This window comes from Galeopterus variegatus, unplaced genomic scaffold (assembly GCF_000696425.1).
Source record: "Galeopterus variegatus unplaced genomic scaffold, G_variegatus-3.0.2 Scaffold1782, whole genome shotgun sequence".
NCBI classification, from domain to species: Eukaryota; Metazoa; Chordata; class Mammalia; order Dermoptera; family Cynocephalidae; genus Galeopterus; species Galeopterus variegatus.
In genome coordinates this window covers 249,591-277,199 of record NW_007727893.1, presented here as the reverse complement: position 1 = coordinate 277,199, position 27,609 = coordinate 249,591, and the positions used below count along the sequence as shown (strand labels likewise).

Genomic DNA, 27,609 nt, shown 5'->3' with positions numbered 1-27,609 from the left:
CATACATATAATTGGAATTTACCCTCTGTGACCACCTGTGTCTCCAATCTCTAAACAATTTCCTAGATCTTCAAACAATTTCAACGAAAAATGTAGATTTAACTGTTTCATTAGGATTGGAGTATGAGGGTAAGTTAGAGGGAGGTATCCTCAACACAGTGGAGGCATACAAATAGGAAAGCAAAAATTTGTGCACAGTACTTCTTAATATTGGAGAAAACTGAAGACAAGAAGCAAACCATCGAGGTTCCCAATGAAGTTACCAACTAACTAAAACAAGGAATCAAGATTCTCTACATTTCTATGGAAAAGTGTGGTAGTTCCTCAAAAAATTAAAAATAGATTTACTACATGATCCAGCAATTCTACTTCTGGGTATATATCCAAAAGAATTAAAAGCAGGGTCTCAGAGATATTTGTACAACCATGTTCACAGCAGCATTACTCACAATAGGCAAAAGGTGGAAACAACCCAAATGTCCTGTGACAGATTTTTAAAATGTGGTATATACATACAATGGAACATTATTCAGCCTTTAAAAAGAAGGAAATTCTGACACATGCTACATACAACATAGATAAACCTTGAGAGCATCATGCAAGGTGAAGTAAGCCAGTCACAAAAAGATAAATACTGTATGATTTCATCTATATAAGGTCTCAAGAATAGTTAAACTTCCAGAAAAGTAGAATGGTTGTTGCCAGTGGCTGAGGGGAGGGAGAAATAGACAGTTATTTAATGGACATTGAGATTCAGTTCTGCATGATGAAAAAGCTGTGGAGATTCCCTGCACAACAATGCGAATATACTTAATACTATTGAACTGTGTACTTTAAAAGGTTAAGACGGTAAATTTTATGTTATGTGTATTTTATTACAATTAAATAATTTTTTAATTGAAAAAAATATTCCCTACATTCAAGTCATCAATATTCAACACTGTAATACTGTATTCACTATTATCTCTGGCACATGTTCTGAATTCTCTGATTACAGAATTCTTCATCTTTTATTTTTTTTAATTGAAATGTAATGGATTATACATATTTGTGGGGTATAGAGTTGAATATCAATACCTACGGACAATGTGTGATGATCAAATTAGGATAATGAGCAACTTTTAAACATCTTGTGAACTACACATTTACTTTAGATTACCAACTGGTATTGTAAGTCTGCATTAATTAAATGCTCGTAGGACCCCATTTTAATTCTTTTAATCCCTTACCAAAACAGATGACAAACAAACAAAAACAAAAAGCAAAAAACTAGCATCAAGTGCTGATTACAAATAGCAAAGTCTATCACTAGAGGCAAGCTAACAGCTTGTAATAACTGTGGGGAGATGAACAATTCTCAAGTGACTCTGAGACACTGAAATGTATGAGAGGGTGGTCAAGACCTGCCTTACTGCTTTTCTGAAGTCTGCTGCTTTTCTAGTCTCTCTATAACTATATTGGAGAAAAACAAACAAACAAAAAAAACACCTTATAGACCAAACTCTTAGGTAAAGTTTAATTTTTAAAAAACTCCCTCCATTGCAGATTATTAGAAAAAGTATTAGGATTACCAAAGAAGATGTTGAGACTACTTATTATCATCTATAAGTCATCATATGGAGGCACAGAAGTTTGTTTTGTATCATACACTTACTGAACCATCAACTTTACTTGCCATACAGTATCTATTTTCTCTTCGCTCATAGCTAAAAGCCCTCTCAACATTTTTAGCCCCTTATTTCCATTTTCCTCACTCCACAACACTTTTTCAACCTGTTGGTAACTTCTTTTTCATTTACCTATGCTGAAATCTGCTCAAAATTTCAAAACTAAACTTACCACCTCAACTCAACATCAAGATAGTCCTTTTCTGCTCTTCTCCATCTTCCCAACACTTACCCAACACCAGAGGTCAGAAAACCCAGTGGCTCTAATACTCTTACTTTCTTCTCCAGTTTACTTTCTATAGCAAAGACATCTCTCCTAACACCTCTAGGTCTCCAGCTGTAAAACTGAAATAATATCACCAACCTTCCCCTCTCTCTCAGAATGAGGTTGGCATGAGGACCAAGAGTTGATGTGCGCCTGGGGTCCTGAGGCATGAAGCCATGGACCGACCCTTTCTCCTGCAACCAGACAAGGAGCATGCCAAAAATACCACTTCCATGTGACCACAGCCACCACAATAGCCATGGCAGCAGCAGAAGTGGCTAGGTGCCACAAGCCCCGTGCAGATGGCTCTCCAGCCACTCGAGTATATTGACACAAGGAGAGTCACCAGCAGGGACCAAAGAAAAGAAGAAGATATCTCTCTCCACAAAGCCCATTCCAGAGTGCGGGGTTTGGGAATCTGTATCTTAAATAGTGCTCCAGGTAACGCTTACCTCAGGTTAGTGTGGGAAACACTGATAGCCTATCAAATCTTCCTGTTTTGTCAGTGTCCTAACAACCAGAGATCTGAAAACATATAGCCTGCTGGCAAGAATTATCTACGATTTAGTCATGAAGATTCTACCTACTACAGCCATATTGAGTATGAACTTAAAATTCGTACTACATGATCCTGCACTCTAATTTTTCTGTTTCAGGTTTGTTGGGTATATCTCCCCAGTCATGCTTAAGATTGCAATAATGAGTTTGTACTGCTTTATACCTAGCCAGTGCTTAATTAGCACAGTACTGAGCATTTAGTTGAAACTGAAAACGTTACTGATTGATTGGTAAAGGTACTGTCCAACTAAAAACAACCCCCTCCCCCACCCCCCAAAAAACTCCATGCCTTAAGGCCTATCTGAATAGTACTGTAACCTTCCCTCACCATCAGTTAATGAGAATGACAATGCAAACTTAGGGTTTGTCACCTGGTCTGAAAGAAGAAGGCAATTCTTCAGCAACTTGACCAGATTTCTAGAAACTACTGTCATACCTTCTCTGGCTGCCTAGATTTGCCATAATAGAGTCAATTTCCTTTCATCCTTCATAGATTACTACTTTGACCCAGTGTTCTTTCCACCAACATGCTGGGGAGACATCAGAGTTAATGATTTGCATCAGATAGTGTATCACAAAAGTTCAAGTAGCAGGCCTGCTTTCAGGCAAGTATATACAGGAACACCCTTCTCAGAAATGGACAGAAGTTTCATGTAAAACACTGCAAATGGTCAAGGATGTTTATTTTAAAAGATTCTTATTCAAAACATGAAAAACATTCTAGATAAAAACATAAATGAATTATATCAACTATAAAGGAATGTAGGCCCCTCCCTAAAAAGTAAAAGATAACCACTTATATAATATTCAAAACATAAAGTTAAGCAAATAATAAGACAATTCAAGAAGTTAATCTGAAAAGAAAAGTTTCAACAGGGGTGTATTACAACCATATTCAATATTACATTTTCAAAAGGATGAAAACATTCTCCATTCTCCATTAAAAAGCTTCAAATGTAAATAATGAATGGGCTGTATGATGAGATGCATCCCTGAAATTCAGCAGATTTAAAAATCAGTGCATAGACAAGACTATTTATAAACTCTTCTTCCTCAACCTCAGCACAATGTCAACTAAGAGTAACAAGTAAATGTTTTCCAGTAATCTTCACTGTGCCTTTTAATGGACAGCACTCAGGCCAAGGTAAACTCGACAGTAACAAAAGAGGTAATGGTCACATTCAAAGTACAAGATTAATTACATTTCTGCTTTGAAGTGAAAGCTGAAAAACATGCCCACAACATATTCTTTTTCAGCTGCTGGACTTTTAATTGTGCCACATATTCTGCATAGTGACTTGAAGGTAGATTTCAAAAATATTCTCCTGTTTTTATAAGCTTCAGTCCTAGGGGAACTGTTTTAGATAAAAAAACATCTTCTTCATAGTATAATAAAGCATATAATTCCCCAAATCACCAAATACAATTCCTAAACCATGGCCACTATTCTTAATTAAAGTTTGTGTTTTTTTTTAAATTGAAATAAAACTTAAAGGGCCAAATCTGAAAATATACAGCTTGATGAGTTTTTACGTATACTGGTAATAACATAACTCAACAAATTATTCCATTACACTAGATTATTATATCATGTTTTTAAAAAGTTCATTATAACATTCTTTCATGGTGGTTAAATGGTAGTATTCCCACATTGACTTAAAATGTTAACAGTAGCAGTGCTCATTTTTTATGGAGGGGGGAATGAACCTTCAGAAGTAAATAATCTGCCTCTCTATAATAAAAAATATTCAGTAAGAAGGAAAGTGCTTTTTATAAAATGAAGGCAAAAGAAGAAAAAAACAAAATATGCATTTTTTGCTACAAAGGAGAGAAGTCATTGTCTCTGATTTTCAAACTCTTTGATTCTTTTGTCAGCTCACCACTAATACATCAACTCCTAGACAAACATAATAAATTAAACCTTCACAGTATCTTCCACTAAAACTGTCTTACTGCCCATGGATTAAATTATTTCAGTCTGTTTGTCAAACCTCCATACACAATTTGGTCACTTTATTGCTAAGAGGGTCCACCATCATTTCTCTTTTTCTGGTGCACTATGAAATCACTTATTTTAGCAGATATGTTTACATACTAATTTCTCCCATTGTTTAAATATCTACCCTCCAAACCAGTGGGGAGCCCAGGATATACAATTCATCCTGGATTTCTGATGGTGGAGATAACTTGACCTTAGGTGCTAGGTTTTTGTCACCACTCATCCAAACACACTTTCCCATCTTTTGGCTGCCTATTGTCACCAACTTACAATATAAATTTCTACCTTGGTAGGCTAAGACGACTATGTCTGTGCTGAGCTAAACAAATGTGTATACATCAGTGGCAAATATCTAAGAAATGGCAACACTTTCCGGATACAACAAAATAACTGGGAAAAGACCAATCTGAATGTACAAGAAATCTATTTAAATAAAAACAAATTTTAAGGCGCTGCTAGTTTATTGCTTAAATATGGTCAGTAATGTGAACTAAAACAAACGACTGTCAAGTCATGTTTCTGTTTTTTTGTTTGTTCTTTTTGTTTTGGTTTTTGGCAGCTGGCTGGTATGGAGATCTAAACCCTTGACCTTGGAATTATCAATACCACATTCTAACCTAGTTTTTCAGATGTTCTTTGAACTGATCATAACATCTTTCTGGCTCCCTTATTAATTAATGAGGTAAGTAAAATATTTTACACATGTTCATGTTATATTTGCCTGAAAGTGATAACTTTGCCTTTATGAAAATTATACTTTAACAATGTCAATTCACCACTAAATTGTCCTATAGATTCAACACAATCTCAATCAAAAACAACTCTGTCTATTCTCTTACTATTTATCCTTCATATAAATTTTGGAGTTGTACTGTTGAGTGAAATTTTTTAAAAAATTAAATTTTATTGGAAATGCATTAAACCCATGTTTTAATTTGGAGAAAATTGACATCTATTGAAAACATGCAGTATTCTTGGGGAAAACCCAAGAGAATCAATGGAAAATATATTACAAAGGATCATTACAAATGATATTATTGCAAATGAGAGTTAGTAACTTCTATAAGAATGGTATAGAAGTTAATAGTACAGGCTCTGGAACCCTGGATTTGCCACTTTCTAGCAATGTGACCTTGAGAAAGTTACTTAATCGCTCTTAGCCTCATTTCCTCAATGTAAAACAGTATTCACTTTCTAGGATTATTATAAGGATTCAATGAGCAAATATACGTAAGAGTATATATAACAGTGTTCAACAAAGTAAGTGCAATAAAAGTGATGACTAACACTGTCTTTACAAAGTGAATATATAGGTCAATCATTTTCAAAAGTCAAAACAGCACAAATCAGAAGATAGAACATACTGAAAGTACCCACTGATAACAGAATAAGATATAATAAAATATAAAAATATATAAATATGCATTCTACATGAAGAAAACTTTAAAATGTAGTGCTACTGAGGAACATAACATGAGACAACAAATGGAAAGGCATACCATGTTCTTAAATAGGACAATGTAATAAAGATGTTCTATACAGTTAATAAGTTATTAATTTGATCCCCCCAAAAAGAAAAAGGACAATAGTATTGAGAGTAGGAACTAGACAAGTTGATTTCAAGTTCATAGGATACTGAAAAAGAAAAATAATGAAGGAGAATTAATCTCCACTACATTGTAAAAGATACTATAAAGCTACCATGAGCAATTGGTGTATGATGGACAAACTGTTCAATGAAAAAGACTAAATGATAGTTACCATTTATTGAGAAACTATACCATGCCAGCCACTATACTGGAAGTGTATATATAACATCTCTACTCTTTATATCAACCTTGCAAATTATGTGTTATTTTGCAGATGGGTAAGCTTCAGTTGAGAGTTTAAGTGACTAGTCCTAGGCCAAATATCTAGAAAATGGGGGAAGAGATGTCAAGTCCAGGTCCGCCTGGATCCAAAACCTCTTTTCACTATGTCATCCTCTATCCACAAACTAATCCAGTTGGTCAATGAAACTCTACAAATGAAGAAAATAAAAACAGTGGAAGATTACAAACTGTGCATACCAAGTAGGAACAAAGTAACTACAATAATATTTTCTCTCTATGCTTTTAAATTTTAAAATGGCAAGTACACTTAGGGTCCCTATCTGATTTATACTTTATCGTGGTAGCTGCCTGGCATTTCAATTATTGGATGACATCCAAGATGAATTTTATACAAACTTCTTTCTAAAAGAGGAGAGTTCAAGTGAAACTAGCATGAGCTTCAACATAAGAAACAAATTTTGTAACTGTTTTCATTTTCTATATACAAGGCCCCAAGGTAGAAAACAAAACCTGTATGCCAAAAGAATATAACCCTAGTTATTCTGACTTCCCTCTGTTGGGCGGTAAACCCTTTTAATTTATATTTTTGGAAACTGAGGTATTCCTTCAATCCTGTTACAAAATTGCTGACAGCACTAAGTCAGCAAAGGAAAATCAGACCAAGGTACAAACCAGTAAGTTCTCCAAGGCCCGGAATAACAAAGAACAAGCAAGCAAAAGCATTCTGCAAGAGAAATTTGTGAAACTGGTGTCAGTGTTCACAATCCAACACAAGCAATGGCACCCAACTGCATTCTGTTTCAGACTAGAAAAGGGTTCCTAGAGGCAGACTAACAGTGTAAAACTCTCAGAGCTGATATTTACAGCATGGTTAAAGTTGTACCTGTAGAAAACAGAACAGCCCTTTCCTATGTTTGTCCTCTCCTAGGTTTCCACACATTTCTACTTCACTTGGTGTATTTAAAGATATGGTTCAGAAAGGTCACGCCTCCCTCCGTCTCACTACATTTAGACGGTCAGGCTACAAAGACACTATGTTACATACACTCCTGAAATAAAGATCCTCCTTATGATAATTTGTTTTATACAAGCAGTTGAAACAATTATGAGCCAACGTTTAAAAATATGCTCTTCCAGAATGGTTTCCCTTTAGCTCAAGTCACTTTCAAAGTTCTCTTTTATTCTATACCTGAAAACACACAAAATTAACGTCCTTTTCCCAAACTAAATTCAGTGTTAGAGATGTATTAGGATGCCCTCTGATAAAGATAAAGACCCATATTCTAAATATCCAGCCTTGGTTATTGAAGGCCATATGTTAAGTGAATAAAGCCTAACTATGTCCTACTTTGAATCAAAACAACTAACACCTGCTTGGAGTCAACAGCAAGGACTTTCTTACTTTTCTGAAGGAGGCCCAAATACCACACTTAAATGAAGTCAGATGTCAGTCATTATTGACATTCAGAAGGACCTTTTCAATCTGGCAATCTAGATGCTTACCTCTACTCATCACTACTTTAAGAAAATCTGTTCCTCTGAGTGAGACAACTAGAAAGTAGAGTGTCCTAGAAAGAGCTTGTCCTGGTATAAAGCTACACGACTACACCAGTTGTCCGACTGAGGCAATAGCTACGCTAAAGCCAAAACGTTTCATTATTTTATTCACACTAAATTTCCATTCGTATTGTCTGGGCTAGGAGTTAGGGCCCACAGATCCTTCAAACCCGTTGTACAGACTGGGTCAAAAACCCTTCACATGCCAGGCTGGGTCATCAGAGCCCTCACACGCAGGTCCATGCTAAGTAATTGGGAAAGATCCCAGGAGCCACTGGCAGATGACACACAAGCTCAGTCCTCAGCAGTAGCGGTAGCAGCAGTGGTGGCCTCTCATTGGGAAAGATCCCAGGAGCCACTGGCAGATGACACACAAGCTCAGTCCTCAGCAGTAGCGGCAGCAGCAGTGGTGGCCTCTCAGGGCATCCCAGGGGCACTGGCAGCAACAGCCTCCAGCAGCAGTAGCGGCCTCCCCATGGCCCCCCCATGGGCAGGGGGCACTGTAGATCAGAGCCTCTCATCCTTTATACTTAAGTCCATAACCCAGGACACCTGGGTTCTCATGAGTATTTACATCAGACAATACCCAAGGAACACCTGGGCGCACATGCATATTTACATCAAATGCTTGGCAAGATTCTGAACATCTGAGGGGCCCTGACCATTTTCCTATATTTTCTCTACACCTGGGAATTAAGATTCATGGATTTTGGCTCTTTAATGCCTGTGACTTCACATTTAGCAAAATTTCAGGAGACTCATATCATGTGCCAGAGTCAGTGTTAGACACTGGGAATTTAAGTGTTGAATAAGGTGCAGTCCTTAGCCTTAGAAAATTTAGGTCTCTTCCTCAGGCCTGTTTTTTCATTCGTAGAGTCCTCAGCTGAAAAGCCACCTACAAGTTCAAAATTCTGTGATTCAACAACCTTTTCCTGAGCAGAACATAACTCCTGGAGTGACAGAATGTAGTAGAAAGAGAATTCGGCAGTACTGAGTTTTTATGCCTCTCCACTGAGTTACCTGGTGGAGGAGTTTAAAAATGGCTTTGGCAAAATTGTGAATTATTTAGAACTGTTTAGAGTTTATGTAGTTGCTCTCTCCTACTTGAATATTTAATATGCTTTCATATGTACCATTACCACAGGCCTGGAGGGGGAATCAACCTGATAACTCATTCACACCAAGAGATTTGGAAATTCATTCAATAATACTTGACTGAGGTGACTCGTGAAGTTTCCCCCTCCTGCTTTAAAGTGATAGATTTTAAAAAATGTATTAAATATACAAAGCTCAAAGGCAAGAAAGAGAATCTCCAAGTGCCAGATATAAAGAAGGATATCAGAGCAAGAGCAGCGAGTGATAGATGAGGCAGAATGACAAATGCGGGTATTAGATCTTGAGCTGAGAACTCTACACAAAGCTTGCAGCCATGAAAAACTGCTCCACTCACTAGGAAACTCCATCAACTGGCCAGGGGATATGGCAAGGAATCTAGTTACCCTTGGAGCCAGAGGTGGAAAACTAATTCCTCACGAACAACCAGAATTCCAGGTTTGAGAGGGGAGTATGCAGTATGAGAACAAGAAATTAACAAAACACTGCGCCTTGGCCTATGAAATCTGTAGGGAAGGCCATAAAACGTTAACACAAAACTACCTCAGACAACTGGCTTACCACCAGTGCACAAGAGACTGCCATGAAAAACAACTACAAACCTTGGGAAAGGCACCAGATACAGCAACAGGCAGAATTCATGCTCTAGGAACAACAAGAAACCAACACCTTGAAAAAGACTAAAATAGATATGTGTAAAATAGTCAGAGATAATGAAAGGAATAAAAGCCATAAGGTAAAAACAGAATTATCAAGAGGAAATAAGAAGCAAATTTGGGGGAAAAGTCTAGACTTGAAAATAACCCCTTCTTTGAAGTGGAAAAGTCCACGGTAGAGTGAAATACTTATTTCACTATGTCACTAGACACAGGAACTGAAAAAGAATTAGTGAACTAGAAATAAATCTGAGGAAATAAGCAAGCATAAAGTCTAAAGAGAGAAAGAAATGAGATGGATGAAAGAACTTCGGGGGCATAAATAAGTCTAACAAAAATTCCAGTAGGAGAAAATGGAGGTAATTTTGAGATGGCAATATTCAAAAAGACAGAAATAAACACTTTTCTGGAGCTGAATAAAGACATGAGTTCAGATTAAAGGACTTCACCAAGTCCTGAGTATAATAAACAAAATTAATGAACACCTAGGAACATCATAATAAAAACTGTAAACCATCAATAACAAAGAAAAAATATCATAAAAGCCACACAAAAGTAGACAGTCTACAAAGACATGACAACTGAACTGACAATAGCTGTCTTAGCAACAGGTGTCATAAGGTAATGCAACGATATCTTCAAAGCACTAAGAGAAAATAAGTGTTAGTCTAGAAGTCTATACTGTGAACTTATCATTCAAGAGTGAGGGTAAAATATTTTCAGACTACAAAGACTAAAAGAGTTTATTACACAAGGATGTTTGCTGAAAAATTTATTAGAAGATGCACTTGAATAAGATGGAAACTGAAAAGAGAAGGAAGAAATGGAATGCAAGAAATAATGCACTAAGGAACTGGTGAAATATGTTGGCAAATGTAAATATTGAGTGTAAAATAATAAAAATAATGACTGATTAAAAACAAGGTAGGCCCAGTAGACAACAATAGTGTGGAAGACAGGAAAAGGAAATTTAGAGTTACATTCTAATGCCCTTGTCTTCTGGAGAGGAGAAATAAAGATAATATCTCAAAATTTTAAGGGCAATCTCTTACAAAGATATGTAACTTTCAAAAGAATAAGGAAAACATGGGGGGGTGTAAAAAAATCTATTTAATAAAATTGTACAAAAGGAAGAAGAAAAAAGAAGCAAATAGAAAATGTGGTAAATAAAAAAAATATATAGCTAAAAAAGTTCAATGATATAAGGAATCATAATTAATGTAAATGGATTTAAATCACCTACCAAAAGACATAAACTATAAAACAACAATGAGATATCACTACACACTTACTAGAACAGCTAAGATCCAAAAAGCTGATAATATCAAGTGTTAAGGAGGACTCAGTAATAGGAACTCTCATTTATTGCGAGTAGGAATGCAATATGGTACAGCCACTTTGGAAGATCATTTGACAATTTCTTATAAAGTTAAACATAGACTTAACCATATGACCCGGCACTCTACTAGGTACTTACTTACCCAACTGATTTGAAAACGCATGTCCATATAAAAACCTGCACATAAATATTTACAGCACTTTTACTCATAATTCCCCAAAAGTGAAAGCAACCAAGATGTCCTTCAATAGGTGAACTGGGTAAACAAACTGTGATACATCTATAAAATGAGATAGTATTCAGCAATAAAAAGAAACAAGCTATGAATTCAATATGAATGAATAATAAATGCATTTTGCTAAGAGAAAGAAGCTAGAATGAAAAGGCTACACATATTGCATGACTCCACTCACATGACATTTTGGAAAAGGCAAAACCATAGCATAGAGAACAGATCAGTGGTTGTCAGAGGTCTGGGGAGAGGGGAGTGTTTCACTATGGGAAGCACAGGGAATTTTTCAAGGTGTGGAACTAATCCATATGCTACTGTAGTGGTGGATACAGGATGCTATGCATTTGTCAAAATGCATAAGACTTTAGAGCACAAAGAGTGAACTTTGATATATGCAATTTCTTAAAAAATCATCTAGAATGTTAAGTGACAAAAGAATCCAATCATGGCAAAAAGAATCTAACTGTACTACAAATAACTTTGGAAAACTGTTTTGACTGGAAACTATAAGACTAAAGAAAAAAGAACTATACATAGGCACTGTACTCTAGTTGGTAAGATTTTTTTCTCCTCCCACTCATATGGTTTAGTAATTCTGAAACATCCATACAAGTATTCTGGAATTGAAGGAACAAATAAATAGGTAGTAGATGAGAGGAGCTAAGTTTCTCATTGCTGGAGAGGGAGGTTACAGATAAGCAAGGGAGAAAGCTAGAATGAACCATGGAGTATTGGATTAGAATCAAAGACATGTTTAGCTTAATAGAGATGCAGATGAATATGTACAGAAATAATTATAGATATATGTGTATAAATGGTTAAGTATATGTACGTTTATTTCCTAGCTCTTTCAACTGAGGGTCTAGAAACAATGATACCCCAGTAGCAATAAGCCTACCCAATAAAAGGAATGAGGGCTGCTTAGAGAAATGACTAATTCTATATTTGGGAAAGGGAATATACAAGGTGAGTCTAGAACAACTCATAGTTCCAGAAGGAAAGGAAAAAAACCAACCAACCCGCCAACCAAAAGGATGAAGGCATGTCAAAGGAACACAGGAACCAACCTGAAAGAGCTCCCAATGGCTAAAGCTGGAACAATTTGAGCAACAAAATAAATAATGTAACACTGGATTATAACCCAAAGTATAAAATAAATATCCACGAGTCCATCCTCTTGTAAATAAATAAATGATTGAACAAATAAATAAATGGGGAGAAGAGACAAATCTCCCACACAGAATCCAAATAATTTATGTAGACAGCCCCCACTCCAGGAAGTAAAGCTTAACTTCCCTCCTCCCACTCCTTGTGTGTGGACTGCACTTAGTGACTTGCTTCCAAAGAGTAGAGAATAGCAAAAGGGGGGAGAGGAGAATCAACACCACAGTGGTGAAACCTGGCAAATACGACCTCTAAGCCATGTGATCAAGGTTAACATTTACGGTGATAGGTCATGTTGATAGCATGTTTTCTTGATATGAGAATGGTACATTATCTCTGTGGTCTTCCTCCCCCAAACCCATAATCCTAGTCTAAAATTAAAAATAAATAAATCAGACAAATTGAAGGACTTTCTATAAAATAAAGAAAAACAAAGAAAAAGTATGAGAGACTGTCACAGACCAGAGAAGCCTAAGGAAATATGACAATTAAACGTAATGTGGTGGTAACCTGGATGAGACCCTAGAACTTAAAGAAGACATTAGGTGAAAACAGTGAAATGTGAATAAAACGAGTGGAATTTAGTCAATAACAATGTACCAATTACTTCCTGAGTTGTGACAAATGTATCATAGTAATTCATATAAGATATTAACAATGGGTGAAACTGGGTAAGGGATGTAGAGAAACTTTCTGCACTATCTCTGCAACTTTTCAGTACATCTAAAACTATTCTAAAGTAAAAACTTGTTTAAAAAAAACAGTGACTATCGGATTGCATACAGAAAAAAAAATCAGATATATGCTGTTTATGAGAGACATCAAAAACTCAATAAGACAGAAAGAATGAACATAAAAAGATGAAAAAAATATACCAAGAAATTCCAGGCAAAAGAGAATTGGTAAAGCAATATCAATATTACACAAATTTAGGGCCAAGCCCGTGGCTTACTCGGGAGAGTGCGGCGCTGGGAGTGCAGCAGCGCATCCGCCGCGGGTTCGGATCCTATGTAAGGATGACCGGTGCGCTCACAGCGCTCACTGGTTGAGCGCTGTGCGGCCGGTCTCAAAAAAAGGACAAAAAAAAAAAAATTACACAAATTTAAGCCAAAGGAATTAATAGGGATAAAGATGGAAATTACTTAATAATAAAAGGGAAAAAAAAGCATAACAATCATGAAGATTATAGGCTCTTCAAGAACACTGCTTCATCTACATTAAAATTGACAGAATTAAAAATGAAACAAACAAATGCACACATAGGACATTTTGACACATTGCTTATAAGCTGACCGGTCCAGCAGAAAAAAAGTTAGTAAGAATATATAAAATTTAAGTAAACTTCCAAGCACAAAATTTATACATAACTACATTACCATACTAAAAAGGTGGCCTCAACAAATCTCAAAGAAGAAACATCATTACAGATTACGTTCTTTGACCACAAAGTATTATTTTAGGAAAAATTAAAAATAAAACCCCTATACAAATATGTTTAAACTTAAAAGAAATTAATCAGTTAAAGAATACATCACAATGAAAATTTCCAAATATTTAGAACTGGACAACAATGAAAACATCACATACCAACAATTGAGTGATGGAACTAAAATGGCATTAAAGGAACATTTATGGTCCTATATGTATATATTGGAAAACAAGAAATACAGAATATTTATGAAATAAGCATCTATACTCAAGAATGTAGACCAAGAAGCAAACTGAACTCAAAGTAAAAATTAAAAAAAAAAAAAAGAAATAATAAAGATGAAAATAAATACTAATGAAATAGAAAAGTAACCACATAAGAGATAACTGACAATATCAAACTTGGAAAAGTTAATCAAGCGGTTAATCGATACAAAATTACAGCTAGACAGGAAAAATAAGTTCTAGTGGTATACAGTAGTGCTAGGCATCTATAATTAACAATAATTTATTGTATGTTCTCAAATGGCTAGAAGAGATGAGCTCAAATGTTCTCATCACAAAGAAATGATAAATTTTTGCAATGATGAATACGCTAATTACCCTGATTTGATAATCATACTTTTTATCCATGTATTGAAACATAACCCTGTACCCCATAAATATGTATGATCAACATGTGTCAATTAAAAAGTAAATTTGTCAAGGCTTTGACCCACATACCAGCCAGCTGCCAAAAAAAAAAGTAAATTAAAAAAAATAGGAAAAAAATCCCCACGTGGAGGCTTACAACATGCTTAGGACTAGGTGTTTTGTAAATAAAACACAAGTAAGGCACAAGCCCTGCCCTCCATGAATTCACTATCTTCTAGGTGAAATGAAGAATTTAGGTGACAGCTAGATCACAAAGCAATATATGATTTATAGTATTAGTTATAGGAATTACTGTTAGCGTTTTAAGGTAACATACACACCTAGCTACTAGGCTGGAGCCCCGGGACAACATCTTTAAAAAGGCTTGGACTAGTAGTTCTTAAAGTTTAATGTGCATACAAATTTAACTGCAGAGGCCAGGATTCTGCGTTCTAACCAATTCCAGGTGATGCTGATGCTGTGATAGGCTCTCTGGACTGTGCCTGACCTCCTCAGGGAATGAGTGCTCACTAACACTCCACAGCAACCTACTGCACCTCTGAAAGGCCAATCAGGAAAGAAACACATGAAATGAAAAATGTTGCCAATCCTCAAATCTATATACCAAATTACTAAAAAATATTCACCTGAAGACAAACTCTGAGGCAGAATTTTTGTTTTTAGGTATCTACCACCACTCCCAGTCCAACTTCTAACACACACTCAGGCCACCCCCATCTTCTCTATACATGAATTTTAAAATGACCAAATTTTTTGTGACCAATGCAGTGATATCTAAGATATAACTTCTGAACTGGACAGACAGCTAGGAATTATGCATCTCTATTCATTCTATGCTCTCCTTCAGCAGAGAGAAAGTAATTACAGAAACAACAAAGGAAGAAAAGCTAGGAAGAGGGAGGATTAACAAAGTCAGTCATACATTTATAGAGAATAGGCCAAGTGATGATCTTAAAGACACATGTGCAGAACAATATGGTTCTCCTTATTTAATGAGGCCCTTGAGGTGTTGGGGAAGGGTGGGGTGCATGAATGACAGCCCATCACTGCTGAGGGATTATAGGCTGAGGAGCACTGGTATTGATTTTCTTCAGAAATTTACTGCCTCACACCCTTTGAGCTGGTGGGATTGGTGGTTGGTTGGATTATATTACATCTCTAATTCACTCTCAGGGTTTCTTTTGAAGAACATGGACTTAAATTTCTAACATCTTAATGCTAAAAGTCTATACACGTGTACATGTGCGCACATACACATTTGTATATTCAATCATGAATTTTTAACATAAATTACTGCTCTGTATCTCTGTTCTCTAAATACATATCTGAAAATCACACCTATTAACTATTTAAATGTTCTCTCAAATAAACTGATCAATGAATACTGCTTTTCAGTATAAGTAAAGCCTTATACCTGAACAAGTAAATGTCTCACATATCTGAAAAAATCAATTATAAAGCAGGAAACTGAAACCGCATTTCAGAAGCACGTTAGACATAAAAATTGATATATGAGGGGACTTCAAAAAGTTCATGGAAAGATTCATATTACCTTTCAATTCTACTTTTCCATAAACTTTTTGAAGTCCCCTCATATATCCTGTAATCTGAGAAGAAAGGAAAGACATAAAGGCTGCTATCTGTTATAAACAAACTTAAACTTAGATGTAAAACCTGTCTTACTGTCTACAAGAAATAAAGACTTTTTAAAGGCTTAAGAAGTGAATAAGGAAAAAAACGTCAAATAGACATTAAGATGTTAATTATACTGATCTCTTTGAAGATAAACAAAGGTGATGGAATTTTCTGGCACCTGTAAACTCTTTAAAGTCACAATAAAACACCTGTTAAATCCATTTGTTGTTTTTTTTTAAAAACTCCAAACAATTTTATACCCCTTTTTATAAATACGGTTCTTAAGAAGTTAATAAAAAATGTCCCACCCACCAGAAATTTCTCTTTACAGAGATTAACAAGGCATCCCAAATAGAAAAATGACCAAGATCCTAGTGAAAAGAGGATTACCTATTTCATATGAATGTGGGTCTAGTACTAAATCATCTAATACCTGTACATACTTAATAACTACATCAGAAGGCTACAAATTCAAGGACATTAACACACATCCTATTCATTACTAAGAAAAAAAAAGTGGAGGCTAAAGCAGGAAAGTAACAGTCTACTCTCATCTAGCAAAACATGTGAACATTTGCAAGTACAAAGTCTTACCTCAATTATCAACCCTACTCACTTGATGTGGAGGAGGCACAGAAAATGCATTTAATTGACAGTAACAAGAGAAATTCAAGTAAGATTTAATTTGTTTATTTTTCCCCAAAACATATGCCTTTATTTAAAACAGAAAGACTCAATTTTAATGTAAGTAGTTATCTTTCTATTCTAAATAGACAAAGAAAAGCATGCACAAGAATTGTTTGACAATGTCTAAAAGAGGTATTGAGGATGTATTTTTAAAAGTCTTGTTTTTGTAATATATCACAACATTTTTGAAAGTCAAGTCACAAATTTACTACTAGCTTTCTAGACATTTACATACATGAGGCACATACTTGTGCAACATTTAAGACGCTTTAAAAAATAACATTAATATAATTACCATCTCCACCTTGTATTTTTTGCACCTTATCTAGATTTGTCCACTAGTTTCCTTTCTGAGGTGTGAATCTGGGAATCTGGAGAGAGCTTTATGTTTAACACACAAAGTCAAAATTGAGATGTCCTGGGTGATATTTTTGGCAGAACCTCTGTTCTTAGAGAAGATTTATTCACACAGCCTATTGCCATGACCCAAGAGAGGCTCAGTCAAATAGACAGCAATTGCACCCAGGAAACTGGGTGAAATAGAAAGAAATTGCACCCAGTGTTTCAAGTAAAAGAAGTGAAAAATTCTAATTATGTGTTATTTTCCAAAGCTCCCCTAGATAAATACAGCCTAGAATTTTATTTTGCTGAGTCTGAAGAGGGCAGAACTAAGTTTCAACTATATATTATGAAAGTGGATCAGAGGCAGGTTGGGACAGGGACATGAAGCAAACTATAAGAAGTGAGGATTTTAAAAGCAAGCTGGTTTATATGTTCACAGCACTTTTCCAGCAGAGAGAGAGAGAAAAGAAAAGTCTTCTTTTGTGATTTCCAGTCTGAGTTTTGTATTCTCTTCCTACGCACTTATTCCTATGCACAGCTCATCATAGTCTAGGTCAGGACTGGTTTCTTTCATGTCCGTCAATATTTAAGAGTATTTAAAAGAGCGGTATCACACCTCCCACAGAATGATGGAGACAATCCATAGGTACTATGGAACAAATGCTTTGAACTCAGGGTGTTTTTCCCAGGGCACATGTGGAAATGTGTGCAGACATTTTTGGTTGTCACAAATGGAGGGGTGTGGTTGTGGTACTGCTGTCATCTAGTGGGGAGATGCTACCAAACACATTATAATGCATAGGGCAGCCACCCACAACAAAGAATATCAATAGTGCTGAGGTTAAGAAACCCTGCCACAGAAGGACAGGGTGGAGATGGTGGAGATACACAGTACAGAGAAATATAAGAAAGCCATGAACAATAATATGGTTTAAAACAAGAAAAGAGTTTTATTACTTTTTTAAACTTTCCAAAGGCCCATAGGCTGATTCTACTTCAGGTGTCTGGGGTGGCAGCCAAATTATCTGGTTGTACCCAACCACAGTGCTTTCAAATAGCCAACTGAGTTAGTAACTGAAATACATTGGGTGTATTTCACCCAAATAAATAAATAAATAAATCGAAGGGCCTAAATAAATCGAAGGGCCGTGGAACAAGTACATATACTGTGCAATCTCAAAAATGCTCTTCCAATGAAAACAATGAGGAATTACTTTTTGTCTTTTCAACTGGCATATGCTAAAAACAGACAACAACAAATACTATTTTCATTGGACAGGGAACCACCAAGCAAATTCCATCTCACAATAGAACCACATATCATCAGATATTTTATAAGGATTCTAGGAAATGACAAAAGCCTAATAGTGCGCACACGATGCGATGTTTTGTTTTGTTAAAGTATAATCAGAATTATCTTCAGTCATGAAAAGTCTTAAACAATAAGAATGGGATGGCTGGGAGGGAATGGAAAGCATGCCTTCCAGGATGAAAAATGAACTCGAAAAAGGCTAGATTAATCTATCTAGTAGGATCCTATATCTCCTTTCACTTTATGAATTTCAAATTTCCTCCTCTGAATGGTAAAAGAGTCCTTTGTCTGAGACAGCATGACAGTGTTCCTTTACTGATTCATCAAGTTTCTGATGGGCTCTGAGGGAAAGAATGTAATTCAAAACAAAACAGGTGCAAGGAATAACAACCTGATAGGCAGGAACTCCACTCTTAAAAATCTCAGCTAATCTCAGTTTTTATAATCTTTAATATGATCTACAGGAAGATAGAGAACACAGTGACTGACCAAAGGAACCTCTATGTGAAGCATGTTAACACAAAGTCAAAATTGCTGAGAATTGACTTATTTCTCTCTTAGGCACATACATATCATTAGGAATCCTTATATATTTTATAATATTATTTCAATGAGCAACATTATCTTTTCTAAAACATAGCTTTCTTTAGCTCAAAATCTTTTACTTACCATCTACATCAGTAGATCTTCACATTTTGGATCATAAATCCCTCCCTAGTGATGGTGGTGATGATGCTACTAGCAGTGGCTGCAGCACCAAGTAGTAATAATAGCAACTAACATTTACTGAGGACTTACTGTATGGCAGAGACCTTGTTAAGCACTCCCCACATATTAACTCATTTAATCCTCACAACCACCCCACTATGAGGTCGTTTTACCTTCCCATTTACAGAGGAAGAAGTGGAGGCACAGAAATTAAGTAACTCAACCAAAATAACACAGCTAGCAAGTAGCAGAGCTAGGATTTAGATGGAGATAAGCTGGCTCCAGATTCTGCTCTTACTCAGTACGTGAAATGACCTCTTTGAACACATACTGCCAGCTTTTCTGTACTTATTAATTTATAAATTATCTACTACTCTATTAATATATTTACATTATATATCATATGTAAAATAATAATTAAAAGGATGAGATAAGAAAAGCATGCTAACATATTCTTCTGCACACGTTACTATCTTATGCACCCCACTTTGAAGGCCACAGGTCTACAGAGTCCAAACTGTTTGGCCTAGTATTTGTGGTCTCTCAACTACTGACCTGTACCCACCGTGCCAATCACACATCCTGTCGCTCCCTGATGCACTCTTGGACCCAACAAGTGGATTACTCATTGCGCCCCGCAAACACCATCTCATGTCCTCCACTATGCCTTGGCTCACATCAAGTCCCCTGCTCAACAAGGGAAAACTAGTTAAAGATTTATCCCAAGACCAATTGTTCCCTGGAAGACTTCACTGATCACTCCAGCCCATCCTGGGATCGCCTCTCAGATGTGTGATCTCAGCCATCAGCCTGGCACACATCACATACAACCATATATTTCTGTGTAACTGCAGTGTTGATGGTTTACTGTCCACAGCAGCTCATAAGGTTCTTGAGGGTAGAGAACATGTTATAAATTAACTTTTCTTTGTATTCTGCATGGCATACAACCATATATTTCTGTGTAACTGCAGTGTTGATGGTTTACTGTCCACAGCAGCTCATAAGCTTCTTGAGGGTAGAGAACATGTTATAAATTAACTTTTCTTTGTATTCTGCATGGCACCTGGCATAGTATTATGCATTAATAACCACTCAATAAATATTTGCTAAATAAAAGAATAAACATTCTCCACATTTACTCTACATCTCTAAGGCCCAGGTACAGAGGGTTAAGGTAAGGGTCACACTGGAAAGTAGGGGCGGTGATGTGATAAGTACTTTCCTCTTTGCCTAAGCTCATTGGGACCATGACCAACTGACTTGACTCACTGTGATTCTAGGGGAAAGGTCTTCAGAGAGTCCTCAGTAATCCTAGTACTTATAGTATGGAAACTTTTTAGAGAGTCTGTAAGTTTCTAAAGTAATGGCATCCTTCCTGGCCTTGTTTATCTACTACTACCCACTCTGTTGGTAATTCTTTATGGGTAAAGATAGACTCAAACATATATTTGTCATGCCTGCTTTTATAGATAGATAGATAGATAGATAGATAGATAGATAGATAGATAGATAGATAGATAGATAGATAGATAGATAGATAGATGGCCATAACCAATGCAATTTCAGGAGAAAAGATGTTTACCCTTTTTTTTTTTAAAAAATTCTTATCTTTTGGTGGAATTTGCTCAAATGTTATTTTTTCAATGACTATTCTGACACCATATTTAATACTGCCATCTGCTTTCCTCACCTACCCATTCCTGATTCCCCTTACCCTACTCTTATTGGTTGTTTTTGTCCACAGCAATTATTACCTTCTAACAAACTACATAATTTACTATTATATTTATTATAATAATTTTTATTATATTACCATTTATTATTGTCTGTCACGCCACTGCTAGAATGTAAACTCCATGACTGCAGTGATCTTTGAGACCAAGGATCTATCTCTTGTTCTCTGATATAGTCCAAGTATCTGGAACAGTGCTTGGCACATAGTTGGTGCTCAATCAGCAAAAAGAGCAAACAGATGGTGTCAACTTCCATTTTACCTCACACCTTGAAGGCACCAGTGAGAGTCACTCTTCACTGAGATTATTCTTTTTCTCATCCACAGAAGCAGCATAATATAGTGGTTAACTGGAGAAGCTCAAAAGCTTTAAACAATCTTGGGTTTGAATCCCAGCTCTGCTTTTTACCATTTATCCTTGCATAACTTCAGTGAAATCTCAAAACCCCTCTAGACCTCAGCTTTCTTATTAATAGATAGGAATAACATCTATCCTCCAGAAGAGCTTCTGTAGGTACTCAAAAACTGGCACACATACTCCCCAATATATATGAAGGTACTACAAAAAAATCCATGGAAAAATATAATTAAAAGATAATATGAATTTTCCCATGTTTTTTTTTGTGACTGGTAAGGGGATCCGAACCCTTGGCTTGGTGTTGCCTGCACCGCACTCAGCCCGTGAGTGCACCGGCCATCCCTATATAGGATCCGAACCCGTGGCCTCGGCACTCCCAGCACCACTGCGCTCCCAGCGCCGCACTCTACCGAGTGAGCCATGGGGTCGGCCTTCCCATGAACTTTTTGAAGTATACTCATATATACATTCGATAACTGGGGAAAAAAATATGTATATATATGTTCTCTTCTCACTATTAACTTCCCCTACTCTAATAATGAATGGTAAAAGCCTGAGGACACATCAACTGACCAGTCTCTCAGTTCTAATGACCCTGACTGATACTGTGAGTTCAGAGCATTACAAAACAGCAGTAGCACATTGCATGGGGAATGACAGTATACTACAGACAGTGCACTACAGTCAGTACTCCACAACCTGGTAGTAAAAGCGGCCTCCAACACCCAGTGATAGCTCACTAAGTAACACACACCAAATGAAAGCTTTTGGATATTTATAAGGAAGGGATTAATTCATCTTCAAAAGTAGCATTTTAATTAAAAATGACTTTTCTGGGCTTATATCCAGAAAGGAACATATTGCCAAAAGGTAAGATTTAACAAGGTTTAGTTCTTTCTTTAATTTTTTTTCTAAGAACCCAGCACTTCCCAATCCTTTTCACGTCAAGGCACACATAGGAAATAATCTTTCTTTGGCCCTCTGGGATAAAACAGATGACGCTGTTCCCAGCTGCAGGTGACTGCCTGGAGTCTCCAGCCCCACCAGGCTACAGTCAGACTCACCGAGAGCTGAAGGAATTGATAAATACCTTGACATCTCTATAGTCGTGCCATTGGAGAAGCTCTGCTCTTGCCCTTCTTGGACTGGGGACCTTCCTCGCAACTCAGATTTTTCTCCTTTCACACTAATACAAGTCCTCAAAAAGCAAGGGTGAAACCGGCCACTAGTAACAAGAGTGAACATTTTCTTTGAATTATGACTCACTCCAGAAAAAAAGCACACTAACCAGTGATCCATTCATAACTTACAACATCAGAATAATTTCATGCTTTTGTTTTTGATTTTCCACTGTGAAATTATATTTTGGGGGCATAAAATAACAATGGAAACAGGCCAACATCTTAGGTCACCAAATGGAATCTATCAGGTAACAATCCAAAAAACAAAATCAAATTCTTACTTCGAATGGTATACCTTTCCTTATGAAACACCAAAATGTGAGTTAAGTACCCAAGAATCAGAAGAAATCTTTCCTCATGATTACTGGCCAAACTCTTCCTCAATAGAAGAGAATTTGCTGAACTTGAATATGATTTCTCTAGAGCGATACGTAACCTAGTAATAATGTTAAGTCCCCAACATGAAAAATTTGGCAACAAAAACAGATGGTTAATTCTACTTAAAAGACATGGCAGCCCAGCCAGTGTTGTTCCCAAATGAGGTAATGTCCATGGCTGTTATCTAACTTCTACGGAGATTTAATGTCATTTACCCCCAGCTCTGATGAACCTGCTACATAATCTCACCTTTTCTAATTTGTGTTACTTCCATCCATTTCAACATTGTAATTATGAACCTCTGGTTTTAAAAATGATTAAGAAACGAATCCCACATGTCCTTTCTTTTTTTTTTTTTTTCCCCCATGTACTATACTTTGAGTCTTTCTTCCATAGTCCCAGAAAACTCAGAGATCAGCATATTTCTTGTTTCCAAGGTATACTACAGAAATACTCTTAGGTTTTGATATATTTATGTAAACACTTTCAAAGAAGTCAAAATGTATAATTCCAGAAAATGTTCTGTGAAAGAATTTGTTTTCTGATCACAAAATGATTTCCTGCTTTTGAAAAAATAACAATTTGATATTTACTTAGCTGGCTATGAAGGTCCCATGGAGATCATTCCTTTCAATCCCTAGCATCTAATTCCAGGTGCAGGCCTTTTACTGATTTCAAAGGTAGCTTTATGTGGAGAAGGTATCTATAAGTAGAAAGGAAAAAGAGCCCTTCCTGACTTAACCTCTTACACTTATCCCATAAAGAACCACAGGTAAAACAGAACTATTACAACACAGATGTGACACCCAGTGGACATGACAGAAAGACTTTTCACATACCTTTGACTTTCTTTTTTCAACCAGGGTAAACCAACCTTAATAAAGACAGGAATCTGTTTGACAAACAAAAACACACTATCTAACACCCACATTAATGACTTGTTTTCAACAAGTCCTTTGTCTCACCAACACATAGGAACAAGAGCAACAGCCACAACCACCCGAGATTTTTAGGGTTTTCCCCTTTCCATAGGGTTTTATATTTTATCTAGTGGAAAAAGTAAGAGAATACCAAAGGCAGCCCAGAGACAGAGCAAAAGAACATGTTTTGTTGCTGGGCAGACCAGTGAGACACAGACAGACCTGCCAGGCGTGTGTATGGGAAACTAGGCTGGGAGGCCCATTTGTACAACTGGTGAAAGAGCCCAAGAAGCAACTGCAACTATATTACTACTGGCAAGTTCAGCCAAGAGTGGATCTCCAACAAAGAAAATCTGTGGCTGATCCCCTTGCCACTCTGGGCCTGCCTTCTAACTCAGCTGTGGCTTCCACTATGAAAAGCCTATTCTACGTTACCCATGACTGCCAGTTCTTTCCTTCAAAGCAGCATCAGAGTCCGACAGAATCAAGAGATCTAACTTGTATGACTAACGCAAATGATGATCTTTGGGCCTCAGCAGCCCATCTTCAAAACCAAGATAGTAAACCCACCACTCTCTTCATCACAGGGATGTTGTATGGACCCAAAACGAGTGCTTACGAGTTTATACTGAAGAAATCACCAAAGACCCATGATGTATATCATAGACATCAGACAATCTCAAAGTGCAGTCTGGGACCTGTGGGGGTATGTGCAATCTTTTCCAGGAGACCTGCAACATCGAACTATTTTCAGAATGATGCTAAGATGTTAGTTTTCTCCTTTACACTCATTCTCTCATGAATGCAGAGTGGAGTTTGTCAGAAGCTATAAGATGTGTGCTGAAGTCACCACTTTGATGATTAATGGAGTGTGTGCTTTAAAGTACTTATTTTTAATATTTTCTCAGTTTTATTTTCTAATTAAATATTGACAGGCAAAAGCTTTTTGGAACCCTTAATGATTTTTAACTGTAAAGAGGTTCTGAGACTAATTTGAGAAACACCCACCTAGAACTTCAGTCCTACCCAAACTCGCAGTTTCCAGGTGGGCTGCCCACCAGGGCCTTGCTCTGTGCTGCTCTCTAGGCATGGGAGACTCCTTCCCTCCCTGCATTTGGCTAACCTCTTTCAGTCTCTGCTCAGATGTTACTTTCTCTGGGATACTTACCCCAATTTTCCCAAGACTAGTCAGGTGGCCCTGTTATATGCTCACCCAGCTCTTAGCACACTACATTGTTATTCCCTATTTTCTGGTCTGTTTTTTGTTCTTGACTCCTTCAAGGCAAGGACTGACTTAGTCATTATTCTGACCATGAAACAGTAGTACATAGTAGGCATTCAATAAATACTTGTTGAATATATAAAACAACCAAGGAAGGAAGGTAGGAAGATAGGTCTACCTTGCATTCCCGCCTAGGGGGAATTAGTTACTAAAAATAATAGTTTTCATTTTAGTACAGGCTCATTAAAATTATGATAATAATAACATTAATGACTACCTTTATATCTTATTATGAACCAGGCACTATTCCAAGCACTTTATATGCATTAATCCATTTAGTCTTCACAAAATCCCTATGAGGTATATGCACACTACTATTATCCTCATTTCAAAAATGAAGACACAGGGCCGGCCCGGTGGCGCACTGCTACAGTGCGCCGCTTGGGAAGTGCGGCAGCGCTCCCGCCGAGGGTTCGGATCCCACATACAGACCGGCTGCTCACTGGCTGAGCGAGGTGCGGGAGCAACACCAAGGGTTGCGATCCCGTTGCCGGTCCCAGCCCGGTACGGGCGCGACACTGAGGGTTGTGATCCGTTGCCGGTCACGAAAAAAGACAAAAAAAAAACACAAAAACAAAAATGAAGACACAGATGTACAAATGGTGAGGGGTGGGTTTGAGATTCATGCCCAGGCTGTCTGGCTCCACAGTGCCATGCCATTACCTCTACACATTGCCTCCCATGTCAGCAGTGTAGACCTCAGGCTTATAACATGTAATGGGATCTCAAGGCCTTCTCTCAACTCTGCTCATAAACCAGGAACATGATCTGACATTTAAGTCCCACCTCTAGCCCTGCCCCTGTGTGAGTGACCACATAAGCCATGTGTACAGAAGATCTCACCAATATCACTTGTTCCCTAGTTGGGTTTTAAATAGGGCGTTCCAATAATAAGTCTAATTCGCATTCATTTGTTGTACTTTAGTCTTTTCTAGAAGAAATGTTAAGTTAAAAAAATAAACTTGTATATTTACCCAAAATAAAAAGTTTCTTCTGTAGCACAGAGAAAGCTGGAGAGAAAGGCTTGATATCTCCATGTACTATAGTGTTGTGCTATAGAGCAAACTCTACCTGATGTGTACAACTCTGCCTGTGCCTCTTGGGCTACACTCTTTCTCAAGGAATGCTCACAGATTCACCCTAATCAGGGAGTGTCCCTCAAATGTTCTGCATGCATACTTGATGGAAAAGAAAAAAGTTTATCAGAGAGCTAAGTCCAAATGGGAAAGTACATTATAGAAAACATAGGACGTAATGCAAAAGATAATATGACAGAATCCAGTGTAACACTGTACTCATGCTTGGGATGAAAAAAGTATACCTGATTTTTCAGCAGTAGAAAAATGCTCCACAGGTAAAGTTAAAAGCCTCTGTATCAAATCCTCACCTGTTTGAGAGAAGTCATGCAAAGTAACTTACCTGGAGAAGTGTCCCATGAATACAGTTTTGCCGGAAACACTGGTCAGTGCAGTTAGGGAGTGTGGCCAACAGAGTTCGGATGGTATTAGGAATTTGGTCTATCATAACAAACGGGACCAAGGCACGAGCTGCCATTTCACGGGAGCGGTAGACAGGAGAGTGACCACACCTGGCAAGAAATAAGGACACAAGACCATTCAATACTCACCTCCACATCTGTGCCTGTGTATATACTGATGGTCTATTAACTCTAACTGTAATATCCAAGCTGGGGGTTGGGGTGGGATGGGACAGGAGGCAGGAGCTGCTCCTTATTCCAAATGATGTTTTTCATACTTCCCTAATTCCAAATAATGTTTTTTGTATTTGCATTAGTTCTACAGGTGACATTGCTTTTGTTAAAAACATCATTAATCAGCATCTATAATTCTATTACAGAGATTAAATGCATATAGGTTTTGGGAATGAGACAGTAAACAAGTAGTAGCAAAAAACAGCTTACTCCTCAACAATCAAATGACTACTTATCGGGCATTTACAGTGAGCAAAAGCACCATGATAAGTGCCATGAAAAATAAGATAGTCACCATTGTCTTTGAAGAGCGCATATACTCTGATTGTCAAGATAAGAAGTACATTTGAAAAGATGACAAAAAAGCATAAGACAGTACAAGAAAAATGATAAGCAAGTGATCCTGACATATGGCTACGGGAAGTCAGAGGAGGAAGGATGAAACTCAGGAAAGCAAGCATGATTCAAGTAGGCCAAAATAAACCAGAAAATCATTTCAGCCAGTGACAGTGGTATAAAGCAAGGGTAGAAATGTTCAAGGTATAGATAGATGTGCCTGGTTAAAGTAAAGGCTCGTGAATAACAGCAGAAATTAAGGTTGAGAAGTGGGTCAGGCCATACTGGGGGGGAGAGGTGGTGCCACAAATGACACGCTCCATGGACTAAACTTATCGTTAAGAGAACAGATGAGGGCCGACCCCGTGGCACACTCAGGAGAGGGCGGCACTCCCGCTGTGGGTTCAGATCCTATATAGGGACGGCCGGTTGCTATCCCCTTACCGGTAACAAAAAAGACAAAAAATAAATAAATAAATAAATAAATAAATGGCACTCCCGCTGTGGGTTCAGATCCTATATAGGGACGGCCGGTTGCTATCCCCTTACCGGTCACAAAA

General features: G+C 37.2%; 1 protein-coding gene across 1 annotated transcript in view; it reads right to left on the bottom strand.

The window, feature by feature from the left end:
- The window catches only part of LOC103595501 (thyroid adenoma-associated protein-like), a gene marked incomplete at its 3' end in the record, with an annotated part of 97,735 nt that extends 71,231 nt beyond the window's left edge, over positions 1-26,504 (bottom strand). The window contains exon 1 of the mRNA XM_008578921.1: positions 26,422-26,504. Within this exon, the coding sequence (XP_008577143.1) occupies positions 26,422-26,438 (17 nt within the window). The remainder of the gene's footprint in view (positions 1-26,421) is intronic.
- Positions 26,505-27,609: the final 1,105 nt, after the last annotated feature.